Source organism: Hoplias malabaricus, chromosome Y (genome assembly GCF_029633855.1).
Source record: "Hoplias malabaricus isolate fHopMal1 chromosome Y, fHopMal1.hap1, whole genome shotgun sequence".
NCBI lineage: Eukaryota > Metazoa > Chordata > Actinopteri > Characiformes > Erythrinidae > Hoplias > Hoplias malabaricus.
Window position 1 is genome coordinate 8,981,960 of NC_089820.1, and position 21,957 is coordinate 9,003,916.

A 21,957-nucleotide genomic window follows, 5' to 3' on the forward strand; every position below is an offset into this window, starting at 1 on the left:
CGCGGGGGTCCAGAGCCTACCTGGAATCATCGGGCGCAAGGCGGGAATACACCCTGGAGGGGGCGCCAGTCCTTCACAGGGCAACACACACACACACATTCACTCACACACTCACACCTACGGACACTTTCGAGTCGCCAATCCACCTGCAACGTGTGTTTTTGGACTGTAGGAGGAAACCGGAGCATATATATATATATATATATATATATAAATATATACTAAATAACACTAAAGTCAAATAGCCTACTAAACACTAACCTAATAATATAATATAATATAATGCAGTATAATAACAGCTGATATAATCTTCGATATAGTAAATGAACTTCACCTACTAACTCTGACATTTAACCAACGCTCAAAATGAAACGATCACGTGCCCCACACAATCCGAGGCCTCGTTCGTTATGAGTCACATGATTTTTCCGTAAAAGACACAGGCCTCGAATCGTGGCTTCATCTGTCACGCCCCTTTTGTTCAACACATGCTCAGAAGCCTCCAAACGTCACATCAGTACTGTATGTCATCTCCTCAGGAATAACAACAGCCATGTGAACGCTGTTGCCAGCCGTGCTTTGTGCTTTGTTATTTTTCTGTGACTTCGGTGTGTGTATTGAATTCTGTGGTTTGACTTTGTGCTGTTCCTACTTCGACTACGACTTTGTTTTGTCAAAACAGTAAGTTGTTTTAAACTCTTGTAAATACGTACACGGAGTAGGGTTTTACTCCGGTTTAAGGCGATGTAAATTGACGCCGACACTGAGCTTGCTTTAAAAAGGATGAGTATGCGGTATTATAAGCGTTATAAGAGTTATAAGAGTTTGGTTTTTAATCACAGGGAAACCTAATTCCCTCAATTTTATTGGACTTTCTTTTTTTAAGGGTTGCAAGCCGTTCTTTTAGCCTATCAGGTCTGTTTTAATATTAACTGTAGTGAATTATGTGGAATTATGTTTTAAATTTAATTTCTTATGGATTTTCAATATCTGCGCTTTTCTGCGAATCCCCCGCTCGCTCTCACACGTTCTACGTTAACCGCGATATAGACGCGCACAGGAAATCCTAGAGTAATAGCACGACTGCGTTTTCGCGAAGTGCAGATGTGACCGCGGTGCCAACTCTCTCATCTGCCGTACGTACAGCGCGAGACTTTGATGTGATGCAGATCGGGCTGATTCCTACTTTTAGGGGAAAAGGTCGACGCTTATCTTTCGATTTCTGAACTGATCACTACCATTTTTATTTAGCCTCAAAACTCAGACATCTTACTAAAACCCCCAGCCAGACATTTGTGGAACTTCCCAGAGAGAAATTGTGTGCGGCTAGTGTTACAGCTCTTGGAAGATTTTAAAAGCAATCTTCCGGATAAAATTGTGGTATACCTCAATGAACAAAAGTGTGAATTTGCAACAGAGGTTGTTTCTTACCTTGGGAAATTTGTAGGTCAGGGTCAGGTGAAGCCATTAGCCTTTAGTGAATAATAATGTACCTGTACAGGACCTTTTTTTCTGACAGTGTAGGCTAAGTGAAGATGATTAAAATGGTCACAACGTGAAAAAAGGAGGATGCTATATTTGATGTTATAGCTGTAATGTTCATGTAAATGTTACTGCTATTATTCACTATAGGCAATTGTGTGATTAAATTAGATAACTGGGTAATGTTGACTGAAACAAAAATGTTTAATAAATGCTCTATATCACACTTCAAGAGATTTTAAGCTGTTCTGTTCTCTTTATCTTTTGTTTCTGATGTTAAAGTTTCCTCCACAGATGATTCCCCCTAATGGGCTGTGTGTGGGTTTACTGGTGCTAGTTAGTGGATTTCTCCTTGGTAAGTGTGACATATATTTATATCAGCACTAAGTCACTTGGTGCCTGTAGCTATTTTGCAGCATGAATGCTTTCCCACTGAAGACTCATTTATACTGTACGGAGAGAGATTAGTCTCAAAATACTTTATAAATGTGTAAATGTTAATCCACAAATAAAACACAAGTCACAAATATGCTTCACTGTTCACAAATGAATACATCCCTGTGTCTCACAGTCTGCAATTAGTACAAATACAGTTACAATTATAAATACATGTTTTTGGTTTGGTTTTCATATATCACAATTTTATGCGAAAATAAATACATTTTTTAAAATTTACATTGGGCGGCACGGTGGCGCAGCAGGTAGTGTTGCAGTCACACAGCTCCAGGGGCCTGGAGGTTGTGGAATCGATTCCCGCTCCTTGTGACTGTCTGTGAGGAGTTTGGTGTGTTCTCCCTGTGTCCGCGTGGGTTTCCTCCGGGTGCTCCGGTTTCCTCCCACAGTCCAAAAACACACGTTGGAAGGTGGATTGGTGACTTAAAAGTGTCCGTAGGTGTGAGTGAATGTGTGTGTGTGTGTGTTGCCCTGTGAAGGACTGGCGCCCCCTCCAGGGTCTATTCCCGCCTTGCGCCCAATGATTCCAGGTAGGCTCTAGACCCCCGCAACCCTGAACTGGATAAGCGGTTACAGATAATGAATGAATAATTGTAAGTGTATTTTTACAAATTGCAGACTGTGAGACACTGATTGGGATTTATTCATTTGTGAACAGTGAATCATATTTGTGACTTGTGTTTTATTTGTGGATTAACATTTACACATTTGTAAAGAATTTTGAGACTAATCTTTCTCCATAAGGGCACCAGTCCATCACAGGGCATTACACACTTACTCAATCACACACACTCATGTACACTTTTGAATTGCCAGTCCACATACCAACATGTTTTTGGACTGTGGGTTTTGCACCTGGAAGAAACCCACAGAGACATGGGTAGAATGCACCAAGCTCCTCACAGACAGTGAGTGACAAGAGACCTGAGTTTGAACCCACAACAGGAGAACACTGGAGTCACCCATAAATTAAAATACGTAAAAAAAAAACATTATTTCATTTGCTGAATGGAATGATGAATTGAGTGATATATTTTTGCTAATTATATTATTCCTGCTGCAGTGCCAACTCTGGCCAACTCTAATTCACTCCCAAAAACACAGAAGAATTTGAATGACTCTGCATCTCTGAGCTGCGATGTCCAGTGCTCAGATCTGGTACAGTGGAAGAAGAAGGAAGGCGTGGTAGCCGAGTGTGGTCCTGGGTCTGAAATAGGTCTCAGATCAATCTGTTCAGTAAACGAGGGGATAAGTTTCATCACCATTCCTCTGGTCAACTTCTCAACTAGAGGCCTGTACTCTACCTACTGTATGGGCAATACAGCACCTCGCTGTCTACAGTTCCTTCAGCTTCTTCGTAAGTTCCAATTCAGTAAACCTTTTGAACATTTGTATGCTTTTATCTGTCTACATGGTTGAAGATGTCTCTTTTTTGTGTTATTTTAAAATATTTAAGCTCCCAAGTTCAGTTTTGAGAGGGATGCTGGTGAATATCTTGAAGTGGATCTGTACATTTATGAATCTGTGAGAATAATGTTGATGAAGCCTGGAAACACCTCCCCGGTGCTACTGTGCAGTGTGAATGGCCGTCAATATCAGTGTCTTCATGAACATCAGCATAGAGTCCGCATCATTAAGAACACTTTTTATTTGATGAATCTGATGCCTTCTGATTGTGGAAATTACACAATAGAAGAGGAGGATGGCACACTGGTCAGCACTTCTTACCTGAAAGTCTCAGGTGAGTAAGATTCCATGGCACAAAATTATCTGCCTGATCCTCTGTAGTCGACTCTGTTTACTTGGTCTCTGTGTTTGAAGTGTAGGAGGATTAAACCATCACCTTTTACTTGATTAGATGTTTGGAATTGTGCTCAATTATAAAAGTTACTTCCCAAAACTTGCAAACCATCCTTTCTGAATATCAGACTATTTCATCAGTCTTTTATTGTTTGTTTGTTTACAGGTGCTGGTCATAAAATTAGAATATCATGAAAAAGTTGATTTATTTCAGTAATTCCATTCAAAAAGTGAAGCTTGTATATTTTCAGCCAGGCCTCATTCTGCAAAAGTGTGGCTTTGTAGACACAGTGTATGTGCTTGACTGACCTGCCTGCATCCAGATCTGTCTCCTATTGAAAATGTATGGCACATCATAAAGAGGAGAATCAGGCAATGGTGACCACAGACTGTTGTAGTTAAAGAGAAGTTTGTTTGACCTAGTGTGAAGCAGGCATCAATTTAAAAAATGTGTTTATATTTAACAAATACAAATAAATATGTCATTGAAAACACTGAAAATATTTGTCCTTTGGTTGTTAAATAAATGTTACATTAATCAACAAATTAATGAGATTTTAACTGCATTTTTTGCAAGTATTTAAATGTACAAATACCTATTCTGAATATGAGGTTTGTCTAAACCTGCAAACAGGAACGACTTTTATTTTAATGTAAATGTAATACAACAATTTTTGCATTTGTGAATTTGTTACAGCGTATCAGTGAGTTTTTAAAGTCAGCATTCAAAGGACATAAATCCCTGTTTTGACTACAATAGCACAAATTTGGGCACAATCATGATATCACTCTCTTAGATCTCACATACTTAGAAATGATGATAGTATTTTAGAATTGCTATGGGTATGTAATTTCTGTTCTACTGATCTACTTTTAAATTGATCAGTAGAACAGAAATGGCTAGAAACTAGATTGACCGGTGAAAGACAAAAAATATATTTCTGCTGAAAATAAATGTCAATCAGACTTCATATTATAAACTATATATAGTATACCACTGGGGTTAAAAAGCCTGAAAATTTGTGAGTGATACTTTATTATATTTTCTCTCTTTTAAAGGAGAGAAAATTTCAAACACACTAGTTTTGGCTTCAACAGAGACAAAGAATCCTGACTTCATACATTTCTTCATCAGCACAGTAAACGGTATTGCAAACAAGAGCTTTTAATTATTATTTCCCATATTGCTCTTATTAGCTTTATTTCTAATAGAGTAATACTGGAGTGTAGATACTTATCATGTGTTTCTGATATATATGACATTTTCACGTAGGTCACATTTATTTTGTCTGTTTTTAGATGTGGAGCAGAGCTGGATATGGAAGAATGGATATGAGAAAGGAAACAATGATGGATATGAGAAAGGAAACAATGATGGATATGAGAAAGGAAACAATGATGGATATCAGAAAGGATTTTGGGTCGGAGCTCTGGGATTTGGGATTGGAGGGGTAATTCTTGGTTTGATTCTGGCAATGTGTGTTTGGCCACTACTGCTATATCAGGTCAACAAATGGGTCCAGGTTCTCAGGAGAAGAAAACCATCGCCTGTGAATCAAACTGAGGAGAAGGAAATGAAAGAGCCTTATCCAGAACATTAATGTTAATGAAGAAGAAAAAACAATGAATATGTTGTTGTTAAGGACTTTTTTAAAATGATTGAGCATTTTAAGGGACATATTTTATGCCCATTTCCAGAAGTTAATACAGGTCTCTGACATCTTAATAAAACATCTGTGGCTTGCTTTAGTCAAAGGACCACAAGGATGAATCGACACGACGGTTTTCTTTCCCTGCCAAAGAACTCTGTTCAGAATGTGCCTGGATTCTGCTTCTTTTGAGAATGAGCTTCTGTCTACAATCAGAAGATAAGGCAGGACAACTCTCATGTTAATTTAGACAAACTATTATCATCTCCAGAATTATCAAGATAGATTATAATATTGTGTTAAAATCATTTACAACATCACTGCTGAGCAGATCTCTCAGATCAGAACTAGTTAGTTATTGCTACCTAAGATGAAAACAATATTAAAAGAGCCACAAATTTAGATACTTTAAATCCAGGCTTAAAACATTCCATTACAATCTTACATTTTTTATATCCTTATTTGTTTTACACTTTGTATTGCAGTATTTAAAATGCTGTTTATGTTTTAATTAAAAATGTTTATTATGTAGTTGTGCACTTATATTCAAATTCACAATATTCTGTGATTAATTGCAAGTTAAAATGCTAGATTTTTTTTTTTGGAAGGGAGGTAAATGTGTAGAGTGTAGACACAAGCTTAAATTGAGAAAATCTCAGTGAGCAGCACACAGCTCAGACAATAATCATCTGCATATTCAGCTTCAACAACTTTATAAGAGATAAATGTGGGTTAAGCCACGAAAAATATATACTTCTCGCATTGATGCTTTTCCAAAGTAATCACATGCATTAACGAATTAATGTTGACAGCACTATTTAAAACAGAAGTTAATAGCTGTGCTATCCCAACTATTGGAGCGGAGCTAGAGCAGCTTGGAGTGAAAAAAAGTGCTGCAGGTATCTCCAGTAAAGCAGAGTTTAGCACTGGTTAGTTAAAAGCCGGTCTTTTCCAGCAAAACCGGCTAAAATGTTTTTTATTCTGAATTCACGTTTAGGCATTTATTTTTGTCTCAGTAAGATTGATGGACACCATAGCTTTATAACATATTTGACACACAAAAAAATATTTTGTGGCTTTCAGGGGTCCAAAAGTTTAAATAAGTGAGTCCTGAACCCCCTTAAAAATGTTTGACTGTCTGTTCCCCAGGGACATAGCCAAATTGGACCCACCCAGTCAGCCAGAGTTAATTCCCTGCATGCGAGTGCATTTTCCTGCAAGTAGGTTTCAGAGCTGGAGTGCGAGGGGATGTGTTTAGAATTGCCAACTGTCCCATGTTTGGACTCTAAAAGCAGTGTTGTATTTTGGCCCAATATGGGAAGCGTTTTATCCCACATTTTTGAGGTTAGATTGGTAAAACAGATTATCCGTTTGAGACATACAAAAGATTCACTGTTCCCCCTCAGCCAGAGCGAGAGACAGATACTCAACCCCAAGAACACACTTGTCGTCATTCATTAATTATGATGAGGATTAGGCAAAAGAGCTGAAGCTGCCACGAGATTTTCCACCAGTGGGTGAGTGCCAAGTGGACATTAGGCCACCAAAATGGACTGAGGTTCAAGACGTGGTGCGTCATGTAAATCTGGTCCTCCTCCAGGGTGCGGTGTGGCATATCGTTTGTACAAATATGCAGGTCACAAACTTTTTCTGGAGGTTGATGGTGGTAGTTTGGAAGAAAGGGATAATTCCATAAGAGTAAAGAAGGACAGGGAGTATATTTATATCAAAAGAGAAGGATGCTGTGGTTATAGAACAGTTTCAGCTTATAAGTCATAATGTGGGGGGTAAAATGTTCTTTGGTGTGATAGCGCAGAGACTGGCTGCATACTGGAAAGTGAATAAATTTATCGATACATCAGTGTGCAAAAGGCAGGGGCTTACATCGGAAACAGTAATTCATTACAATAAGGGTACATTAATTCATGGTACTTAAGACTATAAGAAACCTTAATAAATGTTTAGGTAATGTCACAATTAACCATTTATGATAATAAACAAAAATGATAAGTGATAATAAACAAAAAACATTCTTTTGAGATTTTTTCAAATTCAAAAATAATGCTAGATCTTGTTTAATGAATTAATGACTAATTTTACTTAATGATTTAGTAATGCTTATTACTTAATACTTACTTAAGTACTGTTAACGTTTCCCAGGAAACTATGCCAGGTCCATCAGAAAAACAGTGATAATCAGCAATGTTAATATCACAAACAATTTTTTATGAGTTATAACCCCGCATATATTACTGTACCATAGACAGGGAGCACCTCAGGCACTGGATATTACTCAGGAATCCATGACACGCTATCAGAAGTATTTAGTAGTTTTTAAACACCAAGTATAATTGGTTTTATTTTTATTTATTTATTTTTGCAGTGAAAAGTGCTGATACAGCAGACTATCATCAGAGAGCTATACTAGTTTATTACATTCCATGCTGCTGTTGAGCGTTTAATGCTGAAAATATAATGGCAGTTCATTTGATAAAATTAAACCTATGTCATTCTGTTTATTGAGTGTTTACTCTGGCCCTACTTGTTGCTTTCTCAATTTTTTCGTCTTCCTCTTTTCACCCCCACCCCCCTTTCCTGTTTTATTCATTCCTTCTCTAAAAGGTTTTTTTTTTTTTTACTTTTCCAGCACATTAATTCGTTCAAGTGTAATTATTAACATTACATTATTCTTTTTTATGTACAGGAACAAGAAAAGTCACCCAGTTTGTTTGTATATTGACAGAAGCTGACTTGAAAAGGTGAACTACATGTCCAGTTAGTTAGTGGACAATCATTATAATTAATGATTTGCCTTACATTAATATTCACCTATGCACACAGTATATCTTTCAAAAAATCAATGAGCAACCGAGATGCTCCAGAGTAGATGATTCTCACCATGCTTAACATAAATGACATAGAAAGCATACTAGTTGTAAAAGTGAGCAGAATTGTATTTTTTTTTATCTAGAAAATGCAAGGCCAGTATGGTCCTCAGTTCTTTTTCTATTGGACATGTTTGACTTCAGGCTTAATTTATATAGCTCAGCAGAGAAATGTGCAATTCCCCCTTGCACCTTCAATAGTTTACTAAGCAGATTATTTTAATAATATTTTATTCAACATAGATCATTTTCTTGGTTTAAATAAAGACTTATGGTGTGCTACATTAATTTAGGCCTATGTAGATTATATGATGATGAGTTGAATGAGGTTTGTTTAATGTGGTTGGGTATAGAGCCACTTGAGTGCCACTCAATTCCTCTTAATTTCAGCTCGACTTTAACATAAAATTAAGTCAATGATTTGATTCCACTGATATTTGCTACAGGACTTGAGACTCCCTGTTGACTCCAGAAAACCTGGAGGTACATTCACTATTGATTTCCAAGGCAGTCAAATCTTGTAGGTAGCAACAGAGTCAAAGAATACTCAAGTAAAAGCTGAAATATGATGTTTTTTTTTACTCAAACAGACATATAAAAGTGAATAATGGCAAATTTACATAAGTAAAAAAAAAGTGGTCCTTTAATATCAAACATATTTACAGCTCATATACACATTTATACATATTTACAAACTCATTCTCCTGCATTTTCACAACTTATACATACACACAAACTGACACACCTTTACGCATTGGGGTTTAACCATGTTTGATGTGGTGAGAGGTGAATCTTTTCACAAAGAGCTATCAGGAAGTGAAAGTGCTTGTGACTACCAGGGGACCAAAAGCAGATGATAACATATGTAAAGGAGAAGGAGAGAAGAGAGAAAAATAGGAAGTGTTTTTTTTTTTTTTTTAAATAGGACAAGGTGGGACCACGGCGCAGGCAGCCCCTTACATGTGGCGGTCAAAATATATTGAAAGTCTTTTAAGGTTTTAAGGGTTATTTGAAGTTTTCATTTATTTAATGTGGATATCTAAATTAAACAACGTGGAATTTTTATGTGGCAGTCAAAGTAAATTGGCAGGCTTAAAGTTTTAAGGATTATTTGAAATGGTCATTTATTTCATGTGGAAGTCTAAATAAACGCATTTTTTAAGGTGGGATTTTAAAATGTGATGTTTAAAATATACTGGCAGCCTTTTATTATTTTAAGATTTATTTCAAGTGGTCGTTTATTTGAGGTGAAATTCTAAATAAAATGACAATTTATTTATGTGGAATTTTTACTGTGGTCATTATTTGGCAGTCAAAATATATTGGGAGTCTTTTTAAGCTTATGGTGTTTTAAAGGTAGTATTGGATTGATTTTTCTACAAATTTAATCTCATAGCTATTAAACAGAATATATGCTTATGTTGCAATGATGTTAGTAATATGTGACAAGCCAAATTTAGAAGTTAGTTCATGAAATTTCCCCCTACTTATTTAAAAAAATCTTTACCCTGTATTTACTTTCCCACACCCTGCTGGTAAACACAAGTACAGACCATCATGCCTGCTGGTGTATGTTGGTTTTTGCTAGTCTGGTGCTGGGTTACTAACAGGATGCTAGTGCTGGTTGTCCAGCATAACATTCTTTAGGACATAAACACAGTGTGTTGGTTTTCCTAATGACATGCCATGCTGGTCTGTGCAGTTATTGATTAAAATAGCCAACTGGTTAATTGATTATCCATTTTTATAGATTATAATGTGATTTTATATTAAAATTCTGTTATTATTACGTATTGTTAATTTTACATTCAATAACAGAACCATTAAAATTACAAACTGTAAAATATGGTCTTTCATCAAATACTACATTTTTTTTAGCACTGGCAAATAAACTGGTGGTGGGGCCCAGAGTGATATTTTTTATGGGGTCCAAAATCTCTAGCAGTGCCCATGTTTACACACACATTTACACTCACACACAATCATAGAGACACACAACTTTACCCAGACTCACTCATACATTTGCACGCACACACACACACACACACAAATATATATATATATATATACACGCTTACATTTACACACACACACGACACGACAATGGTAGATCCTCTTCAGGCACTGAAATTCCATGTCCGTTCAGGGAACTATTAGGATTTTTATCCTGAATAGTTTCATGTCTCATCAGTTTCATCTGAAGCTCCTGAATTTCTCTCTTCTGCTTCCCAATTACTATGCCTCCGAGCACAAAAAATGTCACCATAAGAACAAAAAATGTCACCATAAAAAATATATATGACACTGGCACAGCAACACTATTTTGTTCACCTGCACAGAAATAAAACACAAATCATGCAACAATTAGTTCCAGCATTATGTAGGAAATATTTCAGAATAGTTATCCAAAAGAGTTTTCTGAATGGATGTTTAAATCAGTAGATGAGTATCTGAGTAAGCTGTAACACATACCCAGTGAGGCAGTGGGGCAAATTGCACTGTGGTCATCTATAAAAAAGGCATTAAACAATAAATGAAAGATCTCAGACTGAAAACCCATATTATTTACAGCAGCAACTATTGGTATCTGAGAGGCTAAACAGGGTACAGTTCTCTCTTAATCACACATGTATGTGCAAGCCAGGTGAATTGGTTAATTGCATTGGACCCGGTGAAAAGGGCCACCAGAACCAGCAAGAAGGAATTCACCACCTCATTAGTGTACAACAGGTCTACCCACTAAACTCAACTGCAGCTCATAGGTGGGCCCCAATGGCCACAGCCTCAGGTGGAAGCACATCAGCAGTTAACCCCAAGCTTCCTTTACCCCACTGCCCCAAAAAAGACAAGTGCTGGTCATAAAATTAGAATATCATGAAAAAGTTGATTTATTTCAGTAATTCCATTCAAAAAGTGAAACTTGTATATTATACTCATTCATTACACACAGACTGATAAAGTTCAAGTGTTTATTTCTTTTAATTTGATGATTATAACTGATAACTAATATAAACCCCAAAGTCAGAATGAGGTGGTGAATCTCTTCTTGCTGTTTCTGGTGAGAGGAGCAGTCCTAGTCTAAAAGTTCATGTAGTGATTGGTGTGTGATTGGCCTTTGAAATGCAATGATTAGTTTCAACATTTTGTAGGAAATATTTCAAAATAGTTATCCAAAAGAGTTTTTTGAATGGATGTTTAAAACAGTAAATGAGTATCTGAGTAAATTGTAACACATACCCTGTGAGGCAGGGGTGGGGACTACACAGTGGTCATCTATAAAAAAGGCATAAAACAATAAATGAAGGATCTCAGACTGAAAACCCATATTATTTACAGCAGCAACTATTGGTATCTGAGAGGCTAAACAGTGTACAGTTCCCTCTTAGTCATACATGTCTGTGTGAGCCAGGTGAATTGGTTAATTGCATTGAACCAGGTGAAAAGGGCCAGTCACACACCAATCACCACATGAACTTTTAGACTAGGACTGCTACTCTCACCAGAAACAGCAAGAAGGAATTCACCACCTCATTAGTGTACAACAGGTCTACCCACTAAACACAACTTCGAGTCTAAGCACACCAGGGGTGAATCCCAAGATTACCTTACCCTACAGCCCCAGAATATAATGCCTAAAAGATTAGTACAAGGAGCATAAGTAATACTAAATTATCCTGCATTTCTAGCTGCATTTGAGCTTTTTGTGCACATGCTCCTACAGCTAAAGCAGTGCATAACCTACTTTTTTCCATTTAATTTATTTTTGCCAGTTCCTGAGATAATCTTCTGCTTTAAATACACTATAAACCCAACTTGTACGTGTAATAGACAGGAAGAAGACAATGAATGTGGAAGGAATATGTTTAGTAATGCTTTACAGCGCCTGAGTAAGAATTTGTGGTGCAAAGGGTATTACTTTCATACCTTTAACAGTCACGCTGTAGATCTGAATGATCTCATTGTTGTGGGTGTCCATTACAGTATAAACTCCACTATCAGAGATAGTCATTGCTCTGAGTTCAACAGCAGATGTTAGTGAAGCTCTCTGTCTGTAATTAGGTTTACACTGTAAAGTGCGCCCCTCAAGCGTACAGATCTGTCCAGCTTCATCCGTGCCATTATAAATCACCTCCACCGCCATCAATTCAAAGAAGTGTTATGTTATCAGTATTAACACTATTGTTAAAATGAGCTTAAAAGTAATGATGAATGACAAAAAAGGAGCAGAAAGCTTCTAAAAAATGAATGAATGAACAAATAAATAAATAAATAAATATTCATCCATTCATTCATTATCTGTAACCGCTTATCCAGTTCAGGGTCGCGGTGGGTCCAGAGCCTACCTGGAATCATTGGGCGCAATACAGGAATACACCGTGGAGGGGGCGCCAGTCCTTCACAGGGCAACACACACACACACATTCACTCACACACTCACATCTACGGACACTTTTGAGTCGCCAATCCACCTACCAACGTGTGTTTTTGGACTGTGGGAGGAAACCGGAGCACCCGGAGGAAACCCACGCGGACACAGGGAGAACACACCAAACTCCTCACAGACAGTCACACGGAGCGGGAATCGAACCCACAACCTCCAGGTCCCTGGAGCTGTGTGACTGCGACACTACCTGCTGCACCACCGTGCCGCCCTAAATATCAAACACCAATTTGTATTTTATGAGCCAAATAACAGGCAAAATTAAATATTCTAACACTCACTTCTGTCTGTAATTTTAGTAAGTTTTCTTTCAAACCCCTTTATTCTCTTCTTACAGTAACATCTCGCTTCCTAATTTTGTGTCCATTTATATTATTTTTAGCGGTGGCCTGTTCGCCTGCTGGCCACATTTATGGATCAGGCTGCATTTTTATTTACTTTTTTATTACTTTTTTTGAAATGTGAAAAGAAAGTCTCAAAATCCAAAAACCCGTGAGAGGAAATGAACAAATGCACCCCACAAATGCAGACTTAATAAATTTTAAATTTGAGACTGTTACTCTACAAATATATTCAATGTGAGATTAAACTAATTTATTTATTTTCACATAAAATTATGATATATTTATGAAAACCAAAAATATATATTAAATAATTTAACTGTATTTGTACAAATTGCAGACTGTGAGTCACAGATTGGGATTTATCATTATCATCTTTGCTGCTTAATCCATTTCAGGGTCATGGTGGCAACAGGGCGAGTAAAGAAGCCCAGACATCTCTGTCCCTCGCAACCTCCACCAGCTCCTCTTGGGGGATACCAAGGCGTTCCCAAGCCAGCCAGGAGATATAATCCCTCCAGCGTGTCCTGGGTCTACCCCGGGGCCTCTTTCCAGTTGGATGTGCCTGGTATACCTCCAGTGGGAGGCATCCTCATCAGATGCCTAAACCACCTCAAATGACTCCTCTCAACGTGAAGGAGCAGCGACTCCCTAATCACTGAGCTTCTCACCCAATCACAGAGAGTACGCCCTGGAACCCATCGGAGGATGCTGATTTTGGCCGATTGTATCTGCGACCGCTTCACACTCGGCTGCAAACTGCTCAAGTGAACACTGGAGGCCACCATGCTGGGAAGCTGGTGAGAATTTTCATTCACACTTTATATTAAATAGTCTAATAACTGTGTAATTACTCATGAACAACATATGCAACAACAATGTAACTACTAATGAATTAGTACCTGTTAGAGGGATTACAGTAGAAAAGCTTAGGTAATTACAAGTGTATGAACTTCAGTTTTGCCTTTTGTAATTACACAAGTGGATCTTCATAATTGTAACAGCATATTCTCTAATGTAATTAATGTAATTACACACATGTAATAACATGTGTAATTACATTTGTAATCACAGTGGAACAAGGTTTTTTGTTGCAGAAGCCTTTTCTGGCAGGTAAGTATTAATTTACATTAAGACATTCAACTGGATTTGCCATAGTTTAACATTTAGCTAATATTTATATAATTGTTGAGACATTGTAAGCAGTTTCAGCTTTATACCATTCTGTAACCTTTATGAAATTATTACACAGTACCTACACAACTAAACAGGAATTGTCCACTTTTTTAAAGAGTAACTTTTACATAATTACTGATGAAAAACTGTGTTGTAACATGGTAACCTAATCATATATTATATCTTTCTGTAAATACACAGTACTTACATTATCAACTACACATGAACTGTTCACTAATTCAGTGTAAGTTTTACATAATTACTCTGTAATAATGAATCATTAACTATCTTAATCATTAATTATCTCATTGTAACAGATATACTATTACTGCAGAAATGCACAACACAATGAGAGTTATTTAGTACATGTATCCTAATAGTGATATGAAATTTTCAACACATTCATCATTTTATGAGTGAATTATACTTATTTAGACAGGAATTATGGATCAATCAGCAAAGCACTATATATAACAGCACAAATAAATTCAAATGTATCTTTCCAGCTTAAAAATGTATGAAGCATATTTAATGCTTTGTGTTCGCCAACTATGAATATCCACTTGTGTAATTACAAAAGGCAAAACTCAAGTTGATACACATATGTAATTACATAAGCTGTACTACTGTAATCCATCTGTAACAGGTACTAAATCATCAGTAGTTACATTGTTGTTGCATATGTTGTTCATGTGTAACTACACAGTTATTAGAGAAACTTAATATAAAGTGGGACCAGAAATTCTTACAGAGAGCAGATGCGGTTTCAGAAATGCAAAATGGTGAGAAATTAAGGTTTGTGCTGGCACATACTGTAGACGTGCAGTACGCAAAGCAGGACAGTGGCTACTGTGCAAGTACACACAGTAGAACCATGGTACACAGCAGAAAAGTAGCTCATGTGCCAGTACACACAGGAGAACCGCAGTACACACAGCAGAACAGTGGTACACACAGTAGAACCGCAGTAAACAAAGCAGAACAGTGGTACACACAGTAGAACCACAGTACACACAGCAGTACAGTGGCTCCTGTGCTGGTACACACAGTAGAGCCACGGTAAACATAGCAGAACAGTGGCTCCTGTTCCAGTACACACAGTAGAACCGTGTTACACACAGCAGAACAGTGGCTCCTGTGCCGGTAAACACAGCAGAACAGTGGCTCCTGTTCCAGTACACACAGTAGAACCGTGTTACACACAGCAGAACAGTGTTACAAACAGCAGAACCATGGTACATACAGTAGAACAGTTGTACAAACAGCAGGACAGTGTCTCATGTGCCAGTACACACAGTAGAACCATGGTCCACACAGCAGGACAGTGGTTCATGTGCCGGTACACAGAGTAGAACCGTGTTACACACAGCAGAACAGTTGTACAAACAGCAGAACCGTGGTACACACAGCAGGACAGTGGCTCCTGTGCCAGTACACACAGTAGAACCATGGTACAAACAGCAGAACAGTGGCTCCTGTGCCGGTAAACACAGCAGAACAGTGATACACACAGTAGAGCAGTGGTACAAACAGCAGGACAGTGGCTCATATGCCAGTACACACAGTAGAACCGTGGTCCACACAGCAGGACAGTGGCTCCTGTGCAAGTACACACAGTAGAACTGCGGTACACACAGCAGAACCATGGTACACACAGCAGAATCGTGGTACACACAGCAGAACCGTGGCTCCTGTGCCAGTACACACAGTAGAACCATGGTACAAACAGCAGAACAGTGGCTCCTGTGCCGGTAAACACAGCAGAACAGTGGTACACACAGTAAAACTGCGGTACACACAGCAGAACAGTGGTACACACAGCAGGACAGTGGCTCCTGTGCCAGTACACACAGCAGAACAGTGGTACACACAGTAGAACCACGGTACACACAGCAGGACAGTGGCTCCTGTGCCAGTACACACAGTAGACCCGCGGTACACACAGCAGAACTGTGGTACAAACAGCAGAACAGTGGCTCCTGTTCCGGTACACATAGTAGAGGCGCGGTACACACAGCAGAACAGTGGTACACACAGCAGGACAGTGGCTCCTGTGCCAGTACACACAGTAGAACCATGGTACAAACAGCAGAACAGTGGCTCCTGTGCCTGTAAACATAGCAGAACAGTGGTACACACAGCAGGACAGTGGCTCCTGTGCCAGTACACACAGCAGAACAGTGGTACACACAGTAGAACCACGGTACACACAGCAGGACAGTGGCTCCTGTGCCAGTACACACAGTAGAGCCACGGTACACACAGCAGAACTGTGGTACAAACAGCAGAACAGTGGCTCCTGTTCCGGTACACATAGTAGAACCGTGGTACACACAGCAGAACAGTGGCACAAACAACAGAACAGTGGCTCTTTTTCTGGTACACACAGTAGAACATGGTACACACAGCAGGACAGTGGCTGCTGTGCCAGTACACACAGTAGAGCCGCGGTACACACAACAGAACAGTGGTACGCACAATAGAACCATGGTACACACAGCAAAACAGTGGCTCCTGTGCCAGTACACACAGTAGAGCCGCAGTAGACACAGCAGAACAGTGGTACAAACAGCAGAACAGTGGTACAAACAGCAGGACAGTGGCTCATGTGCCAGTACACACAGTAGAACCATGGTCCACACAGCAGGACAGTGGCTCCTGTGCAAGTACACATAGTAGAACTGCAGTACATACAGTAGAACTGCGGTACACACAGGAGAACCATGGTACAAACAGCAGAACAGTGGCTCCTGTTCCGGTACACACAGTAGAACCACGGTACACATAGCAGATCTGTGGTACAAACAGCAGAACAGTGGCTCCTGTGCCGGTAAACACAGCAGAACAGTGGTACACACAGCAGAACAGTGGTACACACAGCAGGACAGTGGCTCCTGTGCCAGTACACACAGTAGAACTGTGGTACACACAGTAGAACCGCAGTACATACAGCAGGATAGTGACTCATTTGCCAGTACACACAGCAGAACAGTGGTACACACCGTAGAACCGTGGTACACACAGTAGAACCGTGGTACACACAGTAGAACTGCGGTACACACAGTAGAACTGCAGTGCACACAACAGAACAGTGGTATACACAGTACAACCACAGTACACACAGCAGAACAGTGGAACACACAGCAGGACAGTGGAACACACAGCAGGACAGTGGCTCCTGTGCCAGTACACACAGTAGAACCATGGTACACACAGTAGAACCGCAGAACATACAGCAGGATAGTGACTCCTCTGCCAGTACACACAGTAGAACCGTGGTATATACAGTAGAACTGCGGTATACACAGTAGAACAGTGGCTCCTGTGCTGGTACACACTGTAAGACAGTAGTACAAACAGCAGAACCGTGGCTCCTGCTTCGGAATACACAGCAGAACACTGGCTCCTGTGACGGTACCCACTGCAGGACAGCAGAACACACAGCCGAAAAGAGGCACACACAGCAGGACAGCGGTACAAATTGCCTCTTTTAAAAGGGGACATATTAGAATAGTTAGAATAGGTCTATTGGTTACACAGAACATGTTCATTAAGTTATTTGTGCAAAATCACTATCACATAAAGAGATCTCACCAGCTCTATTCTTGCCAGATTCAGTCTCTTTCAGAATGAGCCATTTAATGGCTCTGTCAATTTTATGGAAATAAGCTGTTGCTGGCTACACCCCACCCATGTTAAAACAATCAGGGAGCCATCCTAACGGATAGTAGAAGCATGTGATTCCTGACACCAAATTCTTATTAGACTAAATGCTGTGTAAAATAAAAATCACATCACTTTAACGCTGTTATATTGTGTACTGGCACAGGAGCTGCTGTTCTACAGTGTGTACCACTCTTCTGCAGTATGTACCGATGTTCTGCAGTGTGTACCGTCACAGGAGCCACTGTGCCACACTTCCAGGATTAGTGTGATGGGACAAAAGGGGACTGCTGGGGGCGAACACAAGTTATTCATTGGACTACATGACCACAGATGCTGGTGCCATCAGCCTATAGCCATTCAGTACTCTGGTGGAGGGTTTCTTGGGGCCAAGACGATGATGGAGTGTTTAAAATAATAGGAGACTTCACATGGTTCTAGATTTTGTTTTAATTTATGCATGAAAGTGCACATAATCTATATTAATGTGATTAATAAAAATTATGTGTTAATTTGTCCTTAATGTCCCCATCCTTGGCAGTGTATTGCCCACTTTAGTGTTAAAGTAATATATTCGGTGTTTAACAGGCTTTTTACTAGATGCACAACTGTGCCCCTACCACTGACTGGCAAACAGAGGTGTGCAGATGTGCCCCTTTCATTTCTGTATGTTGCCCAGTACAAGAAGTAAGTAGGAAGGCTTAGCAACATTTCAGGTACCAGCATGTTCCTGATAATAGAAAATAAGGAGGCGATAGATGTACACAACAACACCAAGTAAACTGGGCGAAATTCACAGAACATCAGCAAGCTATAACCGTTTTTGTCATAAACATTTAGTGAATAACAAACTCTGGGGCATACACAGAGACCTGAGGATGAGACTTTAACGTTACTAGATAACGACTTATAAGCTCTATCAATACGCCGTGAAAAACAGACTCAACTCAGAAATAGTGTTTTATTGTTGAATGTACCACATTTTACAAACAGTGCAAAATCACTGACCCTAAAGCTTTTTGGCCCGACTGTACGCGCCCGCTCTAATGTTGTTAAACCCCAAACGCACTGACATGAGACAGAATGTAAAGTAGGAAGTTTAACGTAGGAACGGGAATTCCGATTAATATAAAAAGCTAACTTCATCCTAGAACCGCAAATCGGGGGGAGACAAGGTGCTATTTTTAGGCACAGTTAGCGCCTGATTAAATACCAAGCCCAAACATAAGCTGAAAGTTTAAACATACCTTAAACGTTTTCCTCGTTTAAACGTCTTTAGAATCCAGCTTCAGTGTTGTTTAAACCTCTTTTAACGCTTCACTCCTCTTTCTAAACCTGGTTTGAAAGTGTAAACCTGATTTTATTATCACGTGTCAAGTCAAGCCTTGTTTTTGTGCGAGAGTAAAGTTGGGATTTTATTCGGAAGTAACGTGAAGACAGCAACACTAGGCAACCGGTGTTACACCGAATTCTGTAACCGTCGAGTTCTGTGACCCTAGAGGGCGCTAATTCATAGCTTTGGCATAGGGGGGTCACAATTTCTGACAGCTACCGTCAGAATTTGTGACCACACTGAATATTAATTACATAAATGTACTTAAAACCGGAATGCTTGTAAGGTTTATATAGAGATTCAGTGGGGGTCACAAATTCTGACGGCAGCTGTCAGAAATTGTGACCCCCTATGTCAAAGCAATGAAGTAGCGCCATCTAGGGTCACAGAATTCGACGGTCACAGAATTTGGTGTAACACCGGAACTCCGGTAAAGTTGGTTTCATATTCGCATATTAGTAAGGGCACAGGAAGATGACGAACCTCACACATGATGTATATACTACATCTCTTACCTTGATAAATTTAACCATTACTGGCTCGTGGTGATACATTTTTCATTACAAATTTCAATAGCTTTTGAACCTTTGATGATATTGTTTCTAAACAAGTTGTATTTGATCAAGTGCAACCCACATGACATACTACACCGCTTATTTTGGCAAATTTAACCATTGCTGGCCCGTGGTGATGGGTTTTTGAAAATAAATTTCAATAGCTTTTGAACCTTTTATGATATTGTTTCTAAACAAGTTTTACTTGAACAAATGCCACCCACATGACATACCACACCTGTTATTTTGGCAAATTTAACCATTACTGGCCCGTGGTGATATATTTTTCATTACAAATTTCAATAGCTTTTGATCCTTTGATGATATTATTTCAAAACAAATTGTATTTGATAAAGTGCAACCCACATGACATATCTTACCTTGATAAATTTAACCATTACTGGTGTATGAAACAAGCATCACTATGTAAGAATCTCACAGTATACGTGTGATACACACTGAGCTGTAATTAATTCACATATATAAAAGATAGACATAGTTTTAAAGGAATATTGCCTAAACAATACATTGTGTCAACACAAACCCATAGTGAAATGAACTCTCCAGACCCCACTCCTTCCAAAAACATGCAGTTTTATATCAAACAAAGTCACTGCACATGTACGAGTCTCTCACACTATAGGTGTGACACACTATATGGTGTAATTCATTAACATTGAAAAAGGAGGAACATAGTTTTAATGGCATACAGCCTAAACAATACATTGTGTCAACACAAACCCATTGTGAAATGAACTCTCCAGACCCTCCTCTTTCCAAAAACATGCAGTTTTAAATCAAACAAGCATAACTGCACATGTAAGAGTTCCTCACACTATAGGCGTGACGTTGATTAACATAGATAACTGATGGACATAGTTTTAATGGCATACAGCCTAAACAGTACATTGTGTCAACACAAACCCACAGCGAAAGGAGTGTTTTTTTTCTGGGTTTGAGCCCTTGGTGTCTGTGAGGAGTTGTGTGGTGTGTTCTCCCTGTGTCCACTTAAACACACTTTGGTAGGTGGACTGGTGATTCAAACGTGCCTGTAGATGTGAGTGTGTGAGTGAATGTGTGTGTGTGTCGACCTGTGAAGGACTGGTGCCCCATCCAGGGTGTGTTCCCACCTTGTGCCCAGTGTTTCCGGTTAGGCTCTGGACCCACTGTGACCCTGAACTGGATAAGCGGTTACAGATAATGAATGAATGAAATAATTAATATAATATTATGTTATATAATATAATATAATATAATATAATATAATATGTGGCACGGTGGCGCAGCAGGTAGTGTCGCAGTCACACAGCTCCAGGGACCTGGAGGTTGTGGGTTTGATTCCTGCTCCGGGTGACTGTCTGTAAGGAGTTTGGTGTGTTCTCCCTGTGTCTGCGTGGGTTTCCTCCCATAGTCCAAAATCACACAATGGTAGGTGGATTGGCAACTCAAAGGTGTGAGTGAATGTGAGTGTGTGTGTTGCCCTGTGAGGGACTGGGGCCCCCTCCAGGGTGTATTCCTGCCTTGCGCCCAATGATTCCAGGTAGGCTCTGGACCCACCGTGACCCTGAACTGGATAAGCGCTTACAGATAATGAATGAATGAATAATATATGTTTGTGGCTTCGTATCAGTGCTTCTTTTATTTTGTGTGGCCAATGGAGACTTTTGTCAACTTCATTCTAGAAATCTAAACCAAATAACTCTGCATGAAAACACTCTGTTACTTTTTAAATTGCATTTGCAATTTTATGATAGTCAAGATCCTTGATCTTTTTCCCTTTGAATTTCCTATGGTAAGTTACTGATCTACCATTGGTTGTTTTTTCTTTAAAGCTACTGGTACAGCCACCGTACAGCCTATCATGCATTTGTTGTTTTGGTATTTTGTCTGAACTCAATATATATCTGTCTTTTATGTCATCTTCTTCAACTAGTTCCTCATTGCCTCTATTGTCTTTTTCACTTCTGTCATTCCATTCATTCTCATCCGACCCAAATGTGATAATGCCTCCAAACACTACACCCTCCAACCACTCCATGCCAATATTAAACCTCACACTTACACCAAAAATGATTCCAGTTTCACCCTCTTATTTTTTTACCTTTTCGCCATTTGCTACCTGTTTTATTTTCTTACACTTTGACTTCTTGATGCTTGTCTTTAACTCTTTGGATGACTAT

General features: G+C 39.1%; 1 protein-coding gene and 1 pseudogene across 1 annotated transcript; both read left to right on the top strand.

The window, feature by feature from the left end:
* Positions 1-21,957, top strand: part of LOC136677908 (uncharacterized) — a 256,856-nt pseudogene that overhangs the window by 45,496 nt on the left and 189,403 nt on the right.
* Positions 623-5,694, top strand: LOC136677619 (uncharacterized). Its single transcript, XM_066655194.1, has 6 exons — positions 623-681; positions 1,777-1,837; positions 2,999-3,292; positions 3,392-3,676; positions 4,795-4,881; positions 5,035-5,694. Exons 2-6 carry the CDS (start codon positions 1,777-1,779, stop codon positions 5,334-5,336), a joined length of 1,029 nt encoding a protein of 342 aa, XP_066511291.1. The 5' UTR covers positions 623-681; the 3' UTR covers positions 5,337-5,694.